Here is an 18,167-nt window from a genome sequence, read left to right as displayed (position 1 = left end):
CGTAATGTGCTCACGAGAAGAACAAAAATCGTGTTCGGCGCGTTCGGCTTGCTCCGCCGGCCGCCATATCTGTTTTGGTGTCCCGCACTGTTACAGCGGCAGCAGCCTGCTTGTTGACCTGTTGTCATCCCCGCAGCAAACGCGGGATGAAAAAAAATACATATTTTCGCAGGAAATTTAACCCCCGTTATGATCGCACTGCCAAATATGCATAATTTTTTTTTTACAAAAGAGTTAGATCATTATGCAAGTAAATATGCTATACAGTCGCTGACCGTTTATTCGGATCTCATGGGGACTGCGGAAATGTCCGAATAAGCAAGTGTCCGAAAAAGTAGATAAAGAAAAAAAAAAGAAATCCTTTATTTTCACGCACTTATTCGGGCTCGGCAGTAAGCTTGAAGAAATCATGAATGCGCCGTTTATGCGCAATCAGATTAGCCTAAATCTCGGGGAGGGTCATACGGTCACTATAGGCGGATGAAAGCACAGTCACTGCTTGTACACGCTTAGCATGCGATGGCAGCGTAGCACATGGCGCGTCACCTTCCGATTCGGGAGTCATCATCCGGCGGCGCAGCAGAAACCTGACGAATGATCTCACCGTCGTCGAGTTCTGCGCATGTCAGTACAGCAGTGTCAGCACTTGTGAAACTGTCAAATGAGACAGGGTCCGAAATCGCTATGCAACCACTGCGCAGGTCTCGGCAGAACAATTTCGGCGTCAGTAGGGAGCACATCAAAAGGCGACAAATCCTAGGCTTCCTGGCACCCGCTTGCCAGCATTCCCTAGTGCAGTCTGCGCGGGCACTGTCGGTGCCATTAGACACTCGACGCAATGTTTCCGTATTCCACGTTGCATCACCGCAACCCCGACACAGCACACAAAGCAAACATCGCCACGCCGACACCAGTCGCACAAACGAAAAATTTGGCCTACTCGCTGCGTTGTGCACAAACAAAGAAACGAATCGGCTGCTGGATTGTCTTGACATGGCTTACTAAGCTGAGACTGGAACTGCTGTAGTTACGAGCAGGGCAGAAACGATGATGATGAGCAGGGATTTGCAGTAGCGCCACTTCGTGGGGCAGCACGGAGGCTCCGTTCAAAACAAAAATGGCGTTCAGCAAGTCGAACCATGCACCAGTCAGAGTCGGTGCATGGTGCTCTCGATCGAGTTGGCTTAAGGAGTGCCCGACAAATCAGACGAGAGGTTGCAAGGTGTCCGGACTTTCTACAAATCAGACGAGAGATTGCAAGGTGTCCGGAGTTGTTAGACGTTATGGTCTATGGGGAGAATGGTGGTGCCGCGAAGCAGACTGAATAATCAAGCATGTCTGAAAAATCAGTCGGCGACTGTATATAAGCTTATGGTCAAACTCATCTTAAGGAACCTCAACCTAAAAGGTGCCTGCTCCACACAGTGCTATGTTAGAGTAACAGTATTAGCCCTGTGAAAGAGTATTTTATCATAAATTTCCGGCAAGTTGTCTACAGCTGTAATAGTAATTCTTCTGTCATTATAGTGAAACTTCATTATTGTGAACTTCAGTTTAGTGAAGCTCATGATATGACAAGCATTTTTCATTTTGTGATCTTTGATTTGTAAAACATTAATTTTTTAGAGTTTAGCGATGTAATCCTTTACTTTTAGTTTCAATTTAATGAAGTATGTGCACATCTCATGCATGTAGCCTTTGTGATAAGCAAAAGGAAAGAATAGCATCACTCAACAGTGAATTCATCATTTGCTTGCAATGTGGCTAGTGAGCAGTGAAAAGCGGCAACCGTCAAGGCAGTGAACGGAATGCACCACTGCCTTGTCGTCTGTTGTGGCGGTTCAGAAACTGCTTTAGACATGCCCAATTTGGGGTCATGGTCTCACATATATGCTTCAAGATGTGCTAGTGGTAAGTCAGCAGAACAAGAAAATGCCACTCAGCTTATGAATTGTGTGTCTAGGCATCGTCATGCTGTGACATTATTGTAAACCACATTACTGCAATCTTGGCTTCGCAAGTCGTCACACCATTGGAAACAAAAAAAAACAAAAAAAGAAAATACTGGTCCAGCATCGGCTGGCCATGACGATGATTTGGTTTGATTGTGTATCCAGTTATTTAGAAGCAGTCCTGAATTGAAAGCTCTTGCGCTGTCTTCATCGCTCTCCTTGCAGAATGAATTCAAGGTCTCTGAGCGTAAAATTACCATGGCAGAAATAAGGGAGGCCATTAAAGAAAACAGGGTGAGTGTTCAGGCATTTGCTCTCTCTTGTTCGTTGTACTTTTACAGTCACTGACCAATTGTTTCAGACAGCTGGTCTTTGGTGGACTTCCTTGAGTACTTCAGCTAGCCGCAGCTGCTCGACCTTTTCATAAAGCCAACATGTCTAACAGCAACCATAATTTTGTATGCTGTGCACTGTCCCAGTTGAATTTTCAGACATGAACTGCCCATGTGATGTAGCACACACATTGGCTGCGAACAAAGCTACCAGCATTCCTTGTCTGTACTTTTACTCTCATTGGTGAGGTGATATGTTAGCTTTTTTGAGTGCCAGTGGGCACTGTGATGTATGGAAGTGACGAAAATTTGCCACCAGTGAACGGTGAGCCGCTGCAGGAAGCCTGCCATCATTACGTTATACCAGTGGTCCTTTTCAAGCATTAGGCCATAGATAACTTGCAGAGACTACTGACTAAGCCAACGGCCCTATAAACAGCATTGTAGCTGGTACTTAAGGCAAGTGCTTACCGAGTTTATCTGCTGGCTGGACAGACTGGTGAAACCTTGTGTAGGCAGAAAGCTCAAAGTGAATTTAAGTAGCACAGCCTAAACAGCCTGTGTTGGGCGTAGGAGGCTGCATGTGACATCTGCACTACACTACTGCAGTGAAATGTGCTGCATATTGGGCTGTGCACCCGGCAAATGCAAAATGCCCTTGTTGTGTGGACCATAACAAAATGTTTACTGGAGAACAGAATGAAGCAGAAGTATCTGTAAACAAATTTTTGGGACTGCTGGCCTTTAAAAAAAAAAAACAACACAGATAGCAGTTGCTCCCTTGAAATCAATTTCTAATTTTAAAATTGGTTGCCTTGCAAAAGTTCCTAATGTCCTCGCAGTAACATTTGCTTTGTAAAACATACCCTTTGGTCCACTGGGAAAAAGAACACCAAATGATATTCCGGGGCTGATTCAAACTCAGTTTTGACACGATGGCCTCGGCAATAACTCGGCAATATCAGTCTACCTAACGCCTCAGATGAAGCACTTCTTTCCTGCAAAGTTGGTGATACAGCTGAACCTTGCAATAACGAAATCGTTGGGGAGCGTGAAAAAATGTGCTTTTGCAAGAATTTAGTTGTTGCAAAATAAGACAGCACAGATAGGCAGTGCATCGCAGAGCTAAACCTTACCGTCAAAAGTCCATTAGCATACTTTGGCAAGCTTGCTCGAGGATATTGAACCACATTGCCAACAGTACAAAGTGTGCCGCACACGTCGATTGGCTGTGGCAGCACTGCCATGGAGCAGTATTCTCGGTCAATTGCTTTCCGAGATACGACCGATTTTGCGAGACTTTGCGTAACTTGGCACGGGACGCAGAGCAACAGTGCTCCATGCATGCAGCAGCATTTCTCCAGTGCACGCTGTCGCCTGTAGACACCAACACATCTGGTGCTGAGCACGAAAGTGGTCGTATCTCATATACGCAAAGACTCAATTGAGATTGCGGTCCCTTCACTCAAATCTATGTCCAGCACCGAAACTGCACACCATGCCTGTTGGGTGGAATCAAAACCAGTTTTCTTGAACAAGGCAGTTTAGGATTTGGTATAAAACACAGTAGTAACTTCTTTATGCAAGTACCATGTGTTAGGTAATCGGCTGGCTGGAAACAAAACAGCGTTTGTTGTAAAGATCTGTCCATGAAGCTTCTGATACTGCAGCAGCATAGCACTGCATGGATGTTTGCTAAGCATTGACTGATGGAACAGGACAGTGCTTACATAAGCATTAAAAAATTGTTGGGTGTGCTTAGGTGGCATGTGGTATTGATTCAGTTGTTAAAAATTATTAAAGGGTAAATAAAGATTATTACCTGTTCTTCTAAAAAAGTTGCCTATAGTATTCAATTAAGGGGGAACACGGGTCTCGAAGACAAAAATAGTGAAGTTGTATTTCTTTAATTTTGCCATAATTGTATTCAGTGCATAATTTTGCACCTACTCACAAAAATTTAGTGCTGGAGAATGCATAGCTTTGCTAAATAGTAATAGTTACTATGCAAACACGTGATTTTTATTCCTGAGAAACGCCCCCAAAATACCAATTTCCCGCTGTTCGCAACTTCGCAGCCATTCACCACAGTGTGGCAATATTGATCACCTCTGACAGTGTGTCCTTCGGGCTTTCTTACCCACCAAACACGAACATTCAAATCTATGCTGCCTATGGGCTATCAAACAAGAAAAAATAACTAAAACTTGCTATCTCATTGGCTGTTAGTTGTTTCGGTGGCTTCTGGCACAAACAAGGCCGCTGCCATCTTGCCATAGACTGTCATTGAACACCGTTGAGCACTATGCCCAGTGCATATAGGAAATTTCGCTGCACGTTTTGCAAAAGCATCGAAAATCCGCCGTGAAGCGAAAAGAGGCATCGCTCCATCAATGGAGATAAAAGTTGAGCGTCAGAACATCAGCAGAGATATCGACATCGAGGGAATGTGTGCTGGCAACCGACGCGGGCCCCATGAGCGTTGCCCCGACAGTTTCGATAGCAGTCCGGCAGAACGACATAGCCGTGCCAGCCATGGGACCCTAGCGGACAAGGTTTGATTCCACTTTTTTAACTGGTGCAGTTTTTAAGCAGCAAGTCCGGCAGAGAATTTCGGAACTCGTATCGGTTTCGACAATGGAAGGAAAAACAAAGTGCCTGGTGAGTGAGTGCGGTGCCCTAAGTTTGCCCACGACATATACGGTTATAGGCCTGGATGCCGTGAACAGCTTGCTGGATGTTCCTGCTTGTTGGGTGTGCAGTGAACACATGTCCTTGAAAGGGACATGCGTGAGTATGGCATAGCCATGAAACTGAAATTGTTATGCAGCAATTGTGGTGAACATTGTTGGCACTGGGGTTCTTGACAAGTTGCAGTTTTGGTGAACTGCAACACACGTAAAATGAACCTTCCGGTGGTGCACAGTGTGGAGAGCACAGGAAACGGGCAGACTGCCCTAGCGGACATTTTTTTTCCGCAACTTGAGTTTCCCACAGAAGTATGTACAACAAGACATACCAGAATTGAAAAGCAAGCTCAGCCCAGCAGCAACCAGAGCATGCGTTGAGAACTTAGAAAAATTTGCTTCTACCGTAAAAGAGCTTTACAAAGAACTAACTTTTGGAAACCTGGGAAACATTGCCATTAGTTTTGATGGCACATTGCACAACAGATGTCACTCTTCTCACCTTAGGATAGCTACTGTAATTGAGCTGTTTTCGAGGTATATGCTTGATTATGTGGTCCTCTCCAATTTTTGCCTCTGCTGTGAGGGTGGACCACAACCAGACAGCCCAGGCTGTGATGAATGGAAGGCAAAACATTCCTGCCAATTAAAACACAGGCTGCAAGGCAGGCCAAATGGAAGTTGAAACAGCAAAGATATTGTTTCAAGGTTCACTCTCGTTGCATGGGCTCAGTTATACCACCATGCTCTAAGATGGTCACAGCAAGTCATTTGATTCCATTGATGAAGGCAATGTTTATAGCCCTATTCCAGTTAAAAAAGGAGGCTGCACAAATCACGCGCACAAATCACGCGCACAGAAGTGCGTGGGCACGCCACTTCTTAACCTTGTCCGAAAGCGCAAGTCTGATGAATATGGACAGCGCATTAGTGGTTAAGGACAGCTGACCGGGGACCTGATCACGAAGATCTTCAACTATCATCGATGGACAATCGAGTCTTGCTGAAAACATGGGCAAAATGTATGGTGCAGTATGGGCCACATTCTAGCGCATTACATCGACAGATGAGCAGCCCAATTACAACTTCTGCCCGCACGGTCCCAACTCGTGGTGCAAGTATAACTCCGTCACAGCAAGGAATGAGCCATCATCAAAAAACAGGTACAACCTGCCAGAAGCCGTCAGCAGTGCACTGCGCCCAATCTTTGAAGCATCTGGCTGACAAGAAGCTGCGGCTACAACGGTGCCAATGAGGGCAGACGCACAATACTAATGAGACACTGCACTCTTTGATTTGGAGACCTGCTCCTAAAGAAAAAAGGCATCATTGTTTGCAGTTGAGGCATCAGTTGCAGAGACTGTGATGCACTTCAGTTATGGCACCCATGAGACCAGCTCAAGCATATTGAGAGAGTTGCAGTTAGAACAGACCTCTAAAGGTAGTCTGAGGACCACTGAAACTGAATGCCGTCGCACTGTTGGTGCAGAGAGAAAGCGAGTGTTCTCAACAGCTTTTCAAGCAGCTGCAAAGTGGAGGCAGCGAGGAAAGCCCCATCTAGATTACTCCACTGAAGCCTTCTGAGCGATTGGCTATGACGATTTCCTGCATTCAGGAGAATAAAATGCTTTCTTCACATGGTGATTAGTTTTTTTCCTCCTTTCTGAAAACAATTCTTTGGGTGGTCAACAATTTTCTGAGAGGCATAGTTGCTCTCCAAGCAGTGCAGTAAATCTATAATATTCTGCCTACGTTCAGACACTACACTCCGGCTGCGTTTAGTAGGCGGAGTGTTGTGGGCATGCTTTGCTCCACTGTTCTCCCCCGAGAAGTCAAAACTATTAGTCGTTCGACAGAAATCGCGAAGAAAACTCAATGAAATACCCCACATCACGCTCGCCCTCGACGGCAAAAGAAATACCCACAGTAAACCGCGTCCGCATTCTCGGCCTCCACATACAACAGGACGGTGGAGGCGAATACACCATCCAACGTCTCTCAAGCAGACCACCTTCCAAATCATGCGAATGGTCAGCCGCATCACCACCAAACAATACGGACTGAAAGAAGACGACAACACAGCTTGTCCAGGCCCTGATAATCAGCCTCATTGCCTACGCTGCCCTGTACTTGCCCCTCACTCCCAAGGATACAGATCAATTAGACGTACTTCTTCGGAAAGTATACAAGCAAGCACTCGGCCTACCACCGGGAACAGTGACACTCAAACTTGAAGCCCTAGAAGTCCATAATACAATAAGAGAAATTATAGACGCCCACCTCACAAGCCAACAAGAACGCCTAGCCCTCGCACCAACAGGAAGAACAGTGCTAGCGCGCCTAGGCTACCCCAACAAGCAATCCATGTGGTCCCCAACTTCCGGGAGCACATCGAGGTAGCCCCTATTCCCAGAAGCATGCGCTCGGAACATCATGCTGGTCTTCGCCAAGCTCACGCAAAGACTTTACAGACAAAATATGGCAGTCTCCCCACCACATTATATACAGATGCCGTGCAGTACCCCCAAAAAGCAGCCATGACAGCCAGCATTGTCGACCATAACCTTCAAGAGGTGGTCTCGATGACGGTCCGCACCGCCAGCGCCCTCGTAGCGGAGGAAACGGCCATCACCTTGGCCATCGCCTCTAGTCTGACCATCAAGTACGTCACGATTATTACTGACTCCCAGGCCACTTGCCGTAGCTACGCGAGAGGCAGAATATCTTCAATCGCTCACCGACTTCTCAAACAAGCCTCCCAATTTCCAGACATTGAAATAGTATGGACTCCAGGACATGAGTCTCTCCGTCGAAATCAGCGTGCGCACGCTGTAGCCCGAGCTCATGCCTCCCGGGCCCCACAAGAGAGGGATACGGCCACATCTATGGAGCCCGTACCTTTACAATACAACGCCATACTACAACACCACAGATTGGACAGACGACAATACCCACCTACACATAAGACCCTCTCATGTGAAGACTCTGTAACATGGCGACAACTACAAACCAATACATACCCCCATTTAAGCAGACTACACGCAATACACCCTACACTATACTCATACAAATGTCCCCTTTGTAACAACTACGCCTCCCTATATCACACCACATGGGCGTGCCTCAACGTGAAGGCAGCCCCGCAAATACCCAACAACCCCACACCCAAGCAGTGGGAGGCCATGCTGACTGGTTCTGACCCTCGTAACTAGCAGCAATTAGTGCAGCGGGCCCGGGAGACAGCAAGAGCCGCAGACTAAGGGCACCTCCCGCACAAGCAGAAAGACACCTGCTGGTCCTTTCTTCTTCTTCTTCTTTTTTTTTTTAAATAAATGTTTTTCCTCCTCCTCCTCCTCACTACACTGTAACCTTCCCAGTGCAAAGCATTGAAGAAGGAGTGGGAGCACTGCGAAAGTGATCAAAGTTGCCAGTGACTCCGCTTCTGCTGAATGCGTCGACATACTTTTTGCAGCAAAGTATTTTTCAAATAGTCCATTTTAGCTTCAAATGGATTTCCTGACTTCAATAAAGATAGGTTCAGGGCCCCTTTAAATTACACATTACCAATAATTTTCATCCCTCTAGTAGCAATAGCAATAATAGTACAGCCATGTGCAATATGACCTGCAACACCGGTGCCCATGGTCGACGTGGCTCTAAGACTGTACGGCTGAGCAGACACAGGGTAAGTTCCCGACCTAAACACAGCTTCAATTAGTGGTATTTATTAAAGCGCTATTTCACATGTGAGAGCCGCCGCGTAGCCCTAAAGCCCCTTCAACCACGAACAAGAGTGTTGCAAGTCATATTGCGCGTGACTGTACATTGCTCGAGGCTCACGTCCCCCCTTAACTCTCATTCTTTGTATTTCTAGTGTTTCATGACCTTAAAAGGAGTAGTACTGGCACATAATCTTGTAGTTGAAATAATTTGCAAGATCAATGTCTGCGGAAAGACGCCTACAACATATCAATAGCTTGAAACATTATTAAATTCAATTTTAAAGTATGTGCGGGCAGTCAACGGCAGTGTGCAGCACCTGGCAACGTTGACATCACTGTGAGATACCTTGTAAACATTTGAGGCCAAAACGACATTATTATATCATAAGTTTTTGTTGCAATTCTGCCTACCGTGCACCGAGCAAGCCATGCTGCTTGCGCCGTTGCTCATCCAGGGGTGCTGTGCCGCTATGCGGGCTGTGATGCCAGTCTTTGTCGCCTGGCACTCATGGCAGAATGCTGTCTGTATCCTGCTAGTGTATTTCTCACTTCAAATAGTGTAGGGAAAAAAAAAAAGAAATTATGCTTACTTCTGCTTTGTTCTTACTGAAATTTTGCAATAAGATCGCATTTTATTTTCTGGGTGTTCAATATAACATTTAGCTCTCTTACTTGCCTGTTTTTTGAATGGGGGCAGAGGAGGGGGATGCAAAGATTCCTTAGCTATGGGGAACCCATGCTGCTGCCAAGACTGCCCTAGAATAGACTTGTCACCGCCTATTGGCAACTGAGAAAAGCAAAGTAGCCGTTTCGGCAGGGTTTCCACGTGGGAAGGGTGGTTAGTTTGAATATGCCTACGGGTTTGAAAGTGGTCAGATACATCTAATGTGGTGGCATCTCCTGTCTCCAGAAAATTGTCGCTGCTGGACAACGAAATGAGTATGAGGACATCGTGCACGGCACATGTACACATATACAGAGCAAAACTATAGCAACACGAATTGCGCACACCTGTGTATGCGTCACACTTCTGTGTGATCACAGGACCAGCAGTGTTTACAAAGCCTCGCATAAGGTTACGCACCTCTCATTGCTCTCTGAAATCGAAACTTGTACTGGTTGCTGTAAACAAGGCTCCAAATAATTACCTGTCATGCGCTGAAGCAACGGATGTGCCATGTCATAATTCCCGGGTCATTACCTGCTTATTACAACAGAAAAGACGAGATCCAAAATTTTTTGTGTTTGTACTTCTTGAAGTGAGGTCTGTTGTAACCATACCAGTGGATGTGCAGTGTTTGTGGACCTGTTCTCAGCGAATCTTTGAACTTGTCAAAGGCAGAGTAATTAGCAGGCAGTAAATAAAAACCTTGCCATCGCCATATGTGTGGCAGAGAGCAATCGAGGCAGTGATTGATTGCCTATTGCTACATTACAGTTGCTGGAGATGTTTGGCTGTGGGACAGCCTGCGTCATCTGCCCAATAGAGCGGCTGTACCACAGAGGCGAGAACCTGCACATTCCCACCATGGAGCAGAGCAGTCCGCTGGCCAGCCGAGTGCTGAAGGCCATCTCAGACATTCAGGTGGGTTGTACTCATGGGAGGGGATGTGTGGGAGAGGAGGCAGAATGTTGGCAACGTTTTGAGGTAGCATGACAATGTTACAAGCCATCCAGTCACTCGTGGCTCTGGTTCATGTTTGGTGACCGGTGATGACATACTTTGTGTGGAGGTTAGGTATAGCACCATAAAGCTGGGATAAATACGTAGTAATTATAATGCGAGCTTTCTACCTAGGTGGCTTCTATCTGTGTGGGGTGTGTCCGAAACAAGCTGGTGCAGACGCAAACTTGGCTGCGTTTGCCCCCTGCAGAAAACATCTGTGCCATTTAGATTGATATTTGCATAAGAGCAGCTGTGCAGAAAGAACAAAAATGTGCAGAAACCATGCTATGTGTTATTGCTGGAAACTTGTCTTTCATTTCAAAGCCTGCAGGCTTGTGGCTTGGCAGAATTTCATAAAGCTGTCCAGGTCACATTAAACAGTGCAAGAGCAACCGAGCATAAAGATAGGAGAATGGTTCAAAAGCCTTGCTCCATTCTCTTCCATGTCTCCACATTTTATTGTTTTCACACCGTTGAATTTTACATGCAATTAGCATGCACAATCTTATGCAGGGGCGCCATTTAATGCATTTAATGAACTGTGGTGTTGAGATGAGGCAGTGTTAAATTTAGCTGGCAAATAATAACCCTTGTGTATTCAAGTTATTCATGTGAATGAAGAAGCAGGGGGATCCTTCTCACCGCCCAAGACTGCATGAATCTGTGTAGAAAGCCTTGCCCCAAACATACCAAATTATGAAATCGACAAGCAACGTTGGCACAATTCCCTGTTGTAATTACGTATGGAACCACCGAAGACCTCTTCCTAACTGCAATTTGACAGCTTTGGAACAGTGTAAGGATGTTTCTCTCAGGGCCCATTCGCACTAGAAGTTGACAAACGTCGCATAACCGATCGCATCTAGTGACCAAAAAGCAACTTGTAGCGACCGTTGTTCACGTCAACAAGTGCGACCACCAATTCTACACCAAAATGTCTCGCAGTTAGTGTCATTTATTCCTGCTCACACCATCACCACTACCGCGTAATTGTAAGCACCAGTGTACTCCTATGTTCTTATCCTCCTTTCCCGAGGATTTGGTGTAACCTATTGTGCATTTTCAGGCTTCATACCACAAATTTTTAATTCGCTGCAATGGCCCTGCCCTTCTCAAGTGAGTGTTGGCCATGAGGGCAGATGATTGTTGCATTGCAGTAGTGGATACTATAACAAAGTAATTTCTGCTCCTCCTTCAGCTTTGATATAGTGAGATTTTACTGTATGCTTACCGTATTTACACGATTGTAAATCAACTCTAATGTAAGTCGACCTGCCCATATCGCGTGACAGGAAAAAAAAAAGAAAGAGAGAGCATACCCGAGGGCGCATTTGATAACGAAAATTTATTAGTAGCTGACATAGTCACTGGACTACTCATCTTCACTAGTGCTGCCATCGTCATCGCTGCTATGGTCCCAAAGCGCGTTGTCATCCCGCGAAATTTCACATTTGGCAAATGACCGCACCACGACATCTTGTGGAACAGCAGCCCACACCGAGTGCACCCAACGACACACAGCTGTCAGGGAGGCTCTTTTGACAGGTCCGGTTGGCGTATTTTCGCGTTCTTCCGTCAGCCACTCTTACTCATGGCGGAGCAGGTCCTTAAAAGGTGAAGATCCAGGCTTATTTCATGACCATGTCGCACTTCACTGGCAGGGACTGATTGCGCATTTCAGCGAAGTATGCCAAAGGCTTAGCCTACAGCTCCGGAAAGCGTCCAGACTTTGGCACGTAGGAAATTCCTCACTTGCCGTCACAGGTGAAAATTTCACTTCGCTGCAGTCGCCACTCTCGCACCACCCATTCAGAAACATTGAACTTGCGGCCCGCTGCGCAGTGATTTGTTTCTTCGGCGTAAAGGATGGCAGCCCTCTTGAACGCTGCTGTGAACAAGTGCCGAATGATTAGTGGGCCTGGAGCACTCATGACGACTGAGGAAGCATAAAAGTACCACATAGCCGGCAATCAAGTGGAACGCGTCAAACCAATGCCTTTTGTCAAACTATAGAGAAAGCTGAGCACCACAGGCAAAGAGAAACCTGCGAGCGGTGTCTGCTCTTCCATGAACTACCGTTGCTCCCCGCAAGCGCCGTCGTTCTGAGGGTGCCGCTGCGAATGGAACAGTGGCGCTTCCATCAACTATCGACACCCCCTCATGAGTGTTGTGTGCACTGTAAAACTCTCAAAAATGTTGAAAAACCCTTCCGAAAAGCGAACAAACACATGAGATAGTGAAAAGCTACAAGTAGGGCCATAGAGCAAACATAAAATTGTAACTACGTTGTAGCTCCCTTTGGTCTCGCTTTTTTAACGGTGCCATGTTTTGGTTTCGATTGTAAGTCAACCGCCCACTTCAGATTTTCAAATTTTAAATAAGTGGTCGACTTACAATCGTGTAAATACGGTATATGTGCCAGCTCAATCTCTGCATTTATGCTAATGCACAGTAAAAGTCATTTTGCTGCAATGTGCTCTACTAAGATTGTATTCTCTGTTCTTGTTTTTCAGTACGGAGTCGTGCCACACAGCTGGGGCATAGAAATCGAGTGACCTAGGGCATCAAACTGAATAGCGCAAGCCATGGTTACATACTTTCTCGGATAAAGTTTCCCACTGGAACGTTTCCCACTGGAACTATTGGATGCGTTAGCTATAAGGGAACAGACTGGAGACAGTGGATGGCTTCTGAAGAGACACCCTTCTCATGTTTCTGTTTTTTTATAGATATATATATATATCTATATATATATGTGTGTGTGTGTAATTTTATTTCTTGTTCTTATATTTCCTGTGTTTATGGTCACTGTTGTACCACATCTGCTCTCCTCATGTCTGTTTTGTGGACTCAGCTGACAACAAAAAAGACATTTCTTAAAAGTTACTTATAGTGTGGAAACAAAACCAAGTGAGAGGTTGTGTCTTGCACAGGCAAATTGTGAGTATCATTGAATGTGTTGTTCAGTGCTAATTGTAACACTGCAGTGGTGTTACGAATGGCTTGTGCAAAAAGAAGGAAAAAAATGTTTTCGTTTTTTTTTTTTTTTCACTTTTTTTTTTTCTTTTTTTTTCAGTTTTCACAGGCGTCAGCGCCTTATGTGACAGATGCGTAATGATCCTGAGTTTCATCTCGTGAAATTTATCACGTGTGCAGTGTATTGTGCTTTCCAGTTCTTGGAGAATTGTTTTCAATAGCTCTTCTCTCCTGTTGTACAGCAATTCGTATGCGTAACATGAGGCTGTATGGCAAGTGAATAATCTCGTTTTAGTGCTTTTTAAGAAATTCCAAAGTTGCGCATTTTCTACGCATGCATGCTGTCATGCTTTCACATGCTGCTGGTTTGTGGCAGTCAACTAAGTGCCACGATTCGTATTTTGTATGTTTGTTTTGTCAGTGTGCATTAGGATGAAGTCATGATTAATTGCAAGTACTAATTTTATTAAACCCACTGATTTTTTTTCAATGTTGGGCCATCTGATGGTTTTTATGGTTAAATTTTGGTTAGAAGCAACCAACTCTGTAGAATTAAAGCAATAATCTATAAATTGTGCAGTTGGTGTTAGTTTAGGGCTGAATTTGCATATTTTATGTACATTTTCATAAGGCGCATTTTTCGGCAATTTGTGTTATATTCGTGACAGTATACTGTACGTTAGATTATCTTTTCTAGTGCTTGTGTTGATTTCTACAGAAACACAGCCCCTGTTTTCTCACCATGCTTGTAATGTCCTTCCTTGAGTGAGCAGGACCAAGCATCTTCCAGCATTTCTCAACTCTTGCACAAAGCACATGTTAATGTCACTGGTAGCAATGCCTGTGATAACGCTCCTGCTCCTAAATATAAGGTGTGGTCTAGTCAGGAAAACAATGGTTGTAACGACTTCAATACTTTTTTGCATGCACTTCCCTTCTTCTCTTCATGTCCTCGCCAGAGATTATCTACATCTGCATGCTTTGTAAGTGCACTATATAAAGCATTTTAGGTATGAGGTAACTTAAGTGTCTTTCTTTTTCTAAGGGGTGATAAATGCACATCAACAACTGCTTTAGCTACAAGCAGAAGTGCCTTCCTCTTAAGGCCAATCTCCACGGAGTGAATAAGCAACAAATCTTCTATGCCTGTCGCCCGACGTCCAAAAACTGGCTGTTCGCTGTCAGTCTACTCTCTCCAGATGTTTGCTACCCAGCGAACGCCGACATTGGAATCGGTTGCGCACGCTGGAGAGCTTAGACCAATGAGACCATAGCAGAGCTGTTCGCTTTCGTTGGTCGCCCAGGCCGAGCTCATCTGGTCACAATGACTCCTCCTGGGCTGGGATGGTGGCACGATTGGCGGCGTTCACCCACTCTTGCTTCCTTGGAGTGTGGGGTTATGAATACGCTGCAGCACTTCATGCTGAAATGTTCGTCACGCAAAATTTGTCATGAAAGTTCGCGTTTCAAGTTTTTTGGCATTTTCGCAGTATAACCATGTACCAACAAGCCACTCTTATGGCCTTTAGATGTTCATCCCTTTTCTTTTTCTTTTCTTATTTCTTGTTTTTTTTTTCCTCTTTCCGTTCTGGAGAAATTGTGGAGGATCAGAGTCCAGACAGTTATAATAGAGTGTGTGTGTTTTCTTTTTCTTTTTTTCTAAAGCAGGAAGGTATCTTATACTAATCTCTTTGAGCAAACTGCAAGCTGGCCTAACATGCGGAATGAAGTGGAATTAATTGCCACACCGAGTGGTAATGGAAAACAAACATCTATGCTTCCGGTAGTTAAGGTGGCTCGGTGGCATGTCACATTTATTTGTCCATACTCTTACGTAATTTGTTCCAACCTATAAAATTATTAGTGAGACCTAATCGTGCTTCCATTGAGCCTCTTGCCACAAAAGACGGTCAACCTTCAGCACGGCACCACCGTGAAGAAAGCAACGTGGCTTGATTTCCCTCCACCATCGCCATTGCTGCTACTACAGTGTTCATCACCTCGAACAAGAGAGCCTCGTTCTGCCTTGTCGGTGCACCATAATTGAGTGTCCTCTTGTGTCTAGCTGCCTGTGCAGTCAACTTGTTGCGAGCGATCAGTGATCAGCAAGAACTGCACTTCCTGGATTTAATAGCAGTGTGCTTGTTGTTGAAGACTGCACATCATGGAGTAAGACATACAAGATTGTCAACTCTGCCGTCTTGCAGTGCATTTGGTAAATTACCGAGACTATCGGGCGGTCACTTGCAACTGCACTGGTGCGTCTTGACGACTGGTTGCTTTCGAAGCATACAGTCGTGGAACGCCAAACTATACAGTCGTCACACCACAAGACACTCGAGGCACTCGTTTAAGTTTTTGTGTTCGAGTAGCCTATTATAGACTCTCGTTCTCACAGAAGTCCCCAACCTCCTCTATTTAATTTTCTTGTCTTTGCTTTTTTCTCTGCTCATCTTTCAGTCTTTCGTTTCTCTTTACCCTTCCCCCAGTGCAGAATAGGAAATCAGTCTTCTTGGGTAACCTTCCTGCCTTTCCCACCCTGTTTATCTCTCTCTCTATCTCTTTACTGAGACTGTCACAGAATGTGCCTAGCTTACCACATTTCTTCATTTGGGGGCCCCTATTCATTGGACTTTTGTGGTTCACTGTCTTTACTAGCCGTGAACATTACATTTGCACCTCACCATGTGGTCATGTCATAAATGCATTGACAGCAGCAGCAAGGATAAAAGATGCCTAAAGCATTGCGCCAGCAGAGTAGCGCTTTTGTCATCATGTGAGGTGGAGTACATTCGCAGGCATGCTCTCACCAGGAACCTGATTTTGCCAGGTCTATAGCATCGGCACGTTGTCAAGGAAGCCGACACTCTTGTGCATTTTACTCTAAGTTGTATGCATGGCATTGAATTCTTTGTTCCCACATTTGCTTCCCATGTTGCTTTATCTTTCATAGCTTGTACCACATTCCCAGATGTAGAAGGCAGCAAGGAAGTTTTGTGTTTCGGCATTTGAAATTTTTATGCATTTTGGCACCAATTTGCATTTCTGTGAAAACAGGAAATTGTCGTGACGGTAGTAATTTCTTCTGCAAACTGGATGTTTTAACAGAGGCAGTTGCGTCATAACATTGACACGGAGAATTTTGACTGAGAGACAGCTGCATTTGAGTCACTGACGTTCTTGTGTAACAACAAACTTTGGTGCCATTTCCAACTGGGCAGCTTGTACGTTTTGTTTGCCTTCCCTTTGTAAATTGGTGACTGAGCGAAAGCTGCCATGTCTGATGACATTCATCTCGGAATTTATTTTTAATAGCCAGCCGATGAAAACACATATGGTTATTGAGAAATCCGTACCTGAACCTGTAAGCTTTATTGAATAACTAGCTGTATACCATTTCTTGTGTACAAGCCACCCAGCCTTGTTGCTGCTTTCTGGCCAAATAAATGCTCAGCTTAAAAGAACATGATGCTCTGTGCTGTAATCTGATTCTCAATGAATAGTTAATAAAAAGTCTGGCGGTCAGTTTTTAATTAATTGTGTGTGCTTTGAAAGAAAATGCTTGTTTATTTGATTGATTTGGTGAAAATCGCAAGGTTGAATGTGCGAAATGCAAAATTTGATGAAGCGTCAACAGACCATCTAGCCATAGATTCTCGCCTGCAGACACCAATGGATCCAGAGGGAACCCCCCCCCTCTTACCTCAGAGACATGCTAATGCGTTGACAATGCTGCACATGCAATTTTTATTTGTGACCTCCTTTTCGTGTATCCATATTTTTCACCAGGAAACCTGGTGTTCGTCGCCACAACTCAAACGGGAACAAAAAGATAATTTCTGTGTCAGCATGACTCAAACCACTGTCCTTGCGGCTTGCCCTTCTGCACAGAAAATTTCCTGAAATTTTCACTGTGAAGAAAGAAAATGCAAAAGAACTATTTTCTGGAAACATTAAAAACATCTGAGAAGTACCGTAGAACATTATTAGATAGCTTAACAAAACCTAAATACAATGGTCCTTGCTTTATGAAACGGCGCGAATAACTAGTCGCACGACACAGCGACTGTGTTGTGTGCCTATTTTCTGTGTCCCGTTATTAGCGCTGTTTGCTAAAGAATGTGTTCGTACCAACAAACCCGACTAGCCACTATTCTGAATGGTCCTTGGAAAGAGATGTTTCCATTGTTTATGGCAAAACTTCCAAAATTTTGATCTAACCATGAAAGCTATGTTTGGAACAGAGGCTTGAAGGCTGCGTTGAGGCTTGCTGTACCAAGTTTCTTGGAGCAGTTTGTGCAAATGCAGTGCAAGTTACTATGTCGTCAGTTTCAAATGTGGGTTTACTATGGGGATGACCAAATTGAATGTCTGGGCGAGCTTATTTGTGTTGAATGACAGCATTCTGCTTGCAGTTGCACATTGAAAGTGTCCGTATGAGATGCAAGTCTGTAGTAAATAAATAACTTCTGCACAATCGTATTTAAATATTCATTCCAGCAGTCTTTCAATTCAAAGTTGAGCAGCCAGAGCACCTGCCATCGAAAACTGTCTGAGTTGAAAGTCAAGGGCAACAAGGAACTTCTATGGAACTGTTCCTTGATAGGATGAGACTAAACGAAAAGCTCTAGGAGGACCTCAAAAGAGTGATTGATGAATGTTGGTAAAGCACTTCTCTCAAATAAAAGCAGCTGCTGGCAAGATTATTTCTCGCTTCTCTAGCCTGCTTTTGCATTCTCGCGGTGAAACTACCATAGGATGGTGCACATGGTTTGATGGCAAGGAATGGAAGTACAGCATAGCCAGTGAATACTTCGCAGGGTGTTTAATCT

The 18,167-nt window shown here is 44.8% G+C and overlaps 1 protein-coding gene across 1 annotated transcript in view; it reads left to right on the top strand.

Moving 5' to 3' along the window:
- The window catches only part of Bcat (Branched chain amino acid transaminase), a 38,933-nt gene extending 21,116 nt beyond the window's left edge, over positions 1 to 17,817 (top strand). The window contains exons 9-11 of the mRNA XM_072287896.1: positions 2,178 to 2,246; positions 10,132 to 10,278; positions 12,873 to 17,817. Of these exons, the coding sequence (XP_072143997.1) occupies positions 2,178 to 2,246; positions 10,132 to 10,278; positions 12,873 to 12,914 (258 nt within the window). The 3' untranslated portion in view covers positions 12,915 to 17,817. The remainder of the gene's footprint in view (positions 1 to 2,177; positions 2,247 to 10,131; positions 10,279 to 12,872) is intronic.
- Positions 17,818 to 18,167: the final 350 nt, after the last annotated feature.

This window comes from Dermacentor andersoni, chromosome 4 (genome assembly GCF_023375885.2).
Source record: "Dermacentor andersoni chromosome 4, qqDerAnde1_hic_scaffold, whole genome shotgun sequence".
NCBI lineage: Eukaryota > Metazoa > Arthropoda > Arachnida > Ixodida > Ixodidae > Dermacentor > Dermacentor andersoni.
This window is presented reverse-complemented; position numbering and strand designations above follow the sequence as displayed.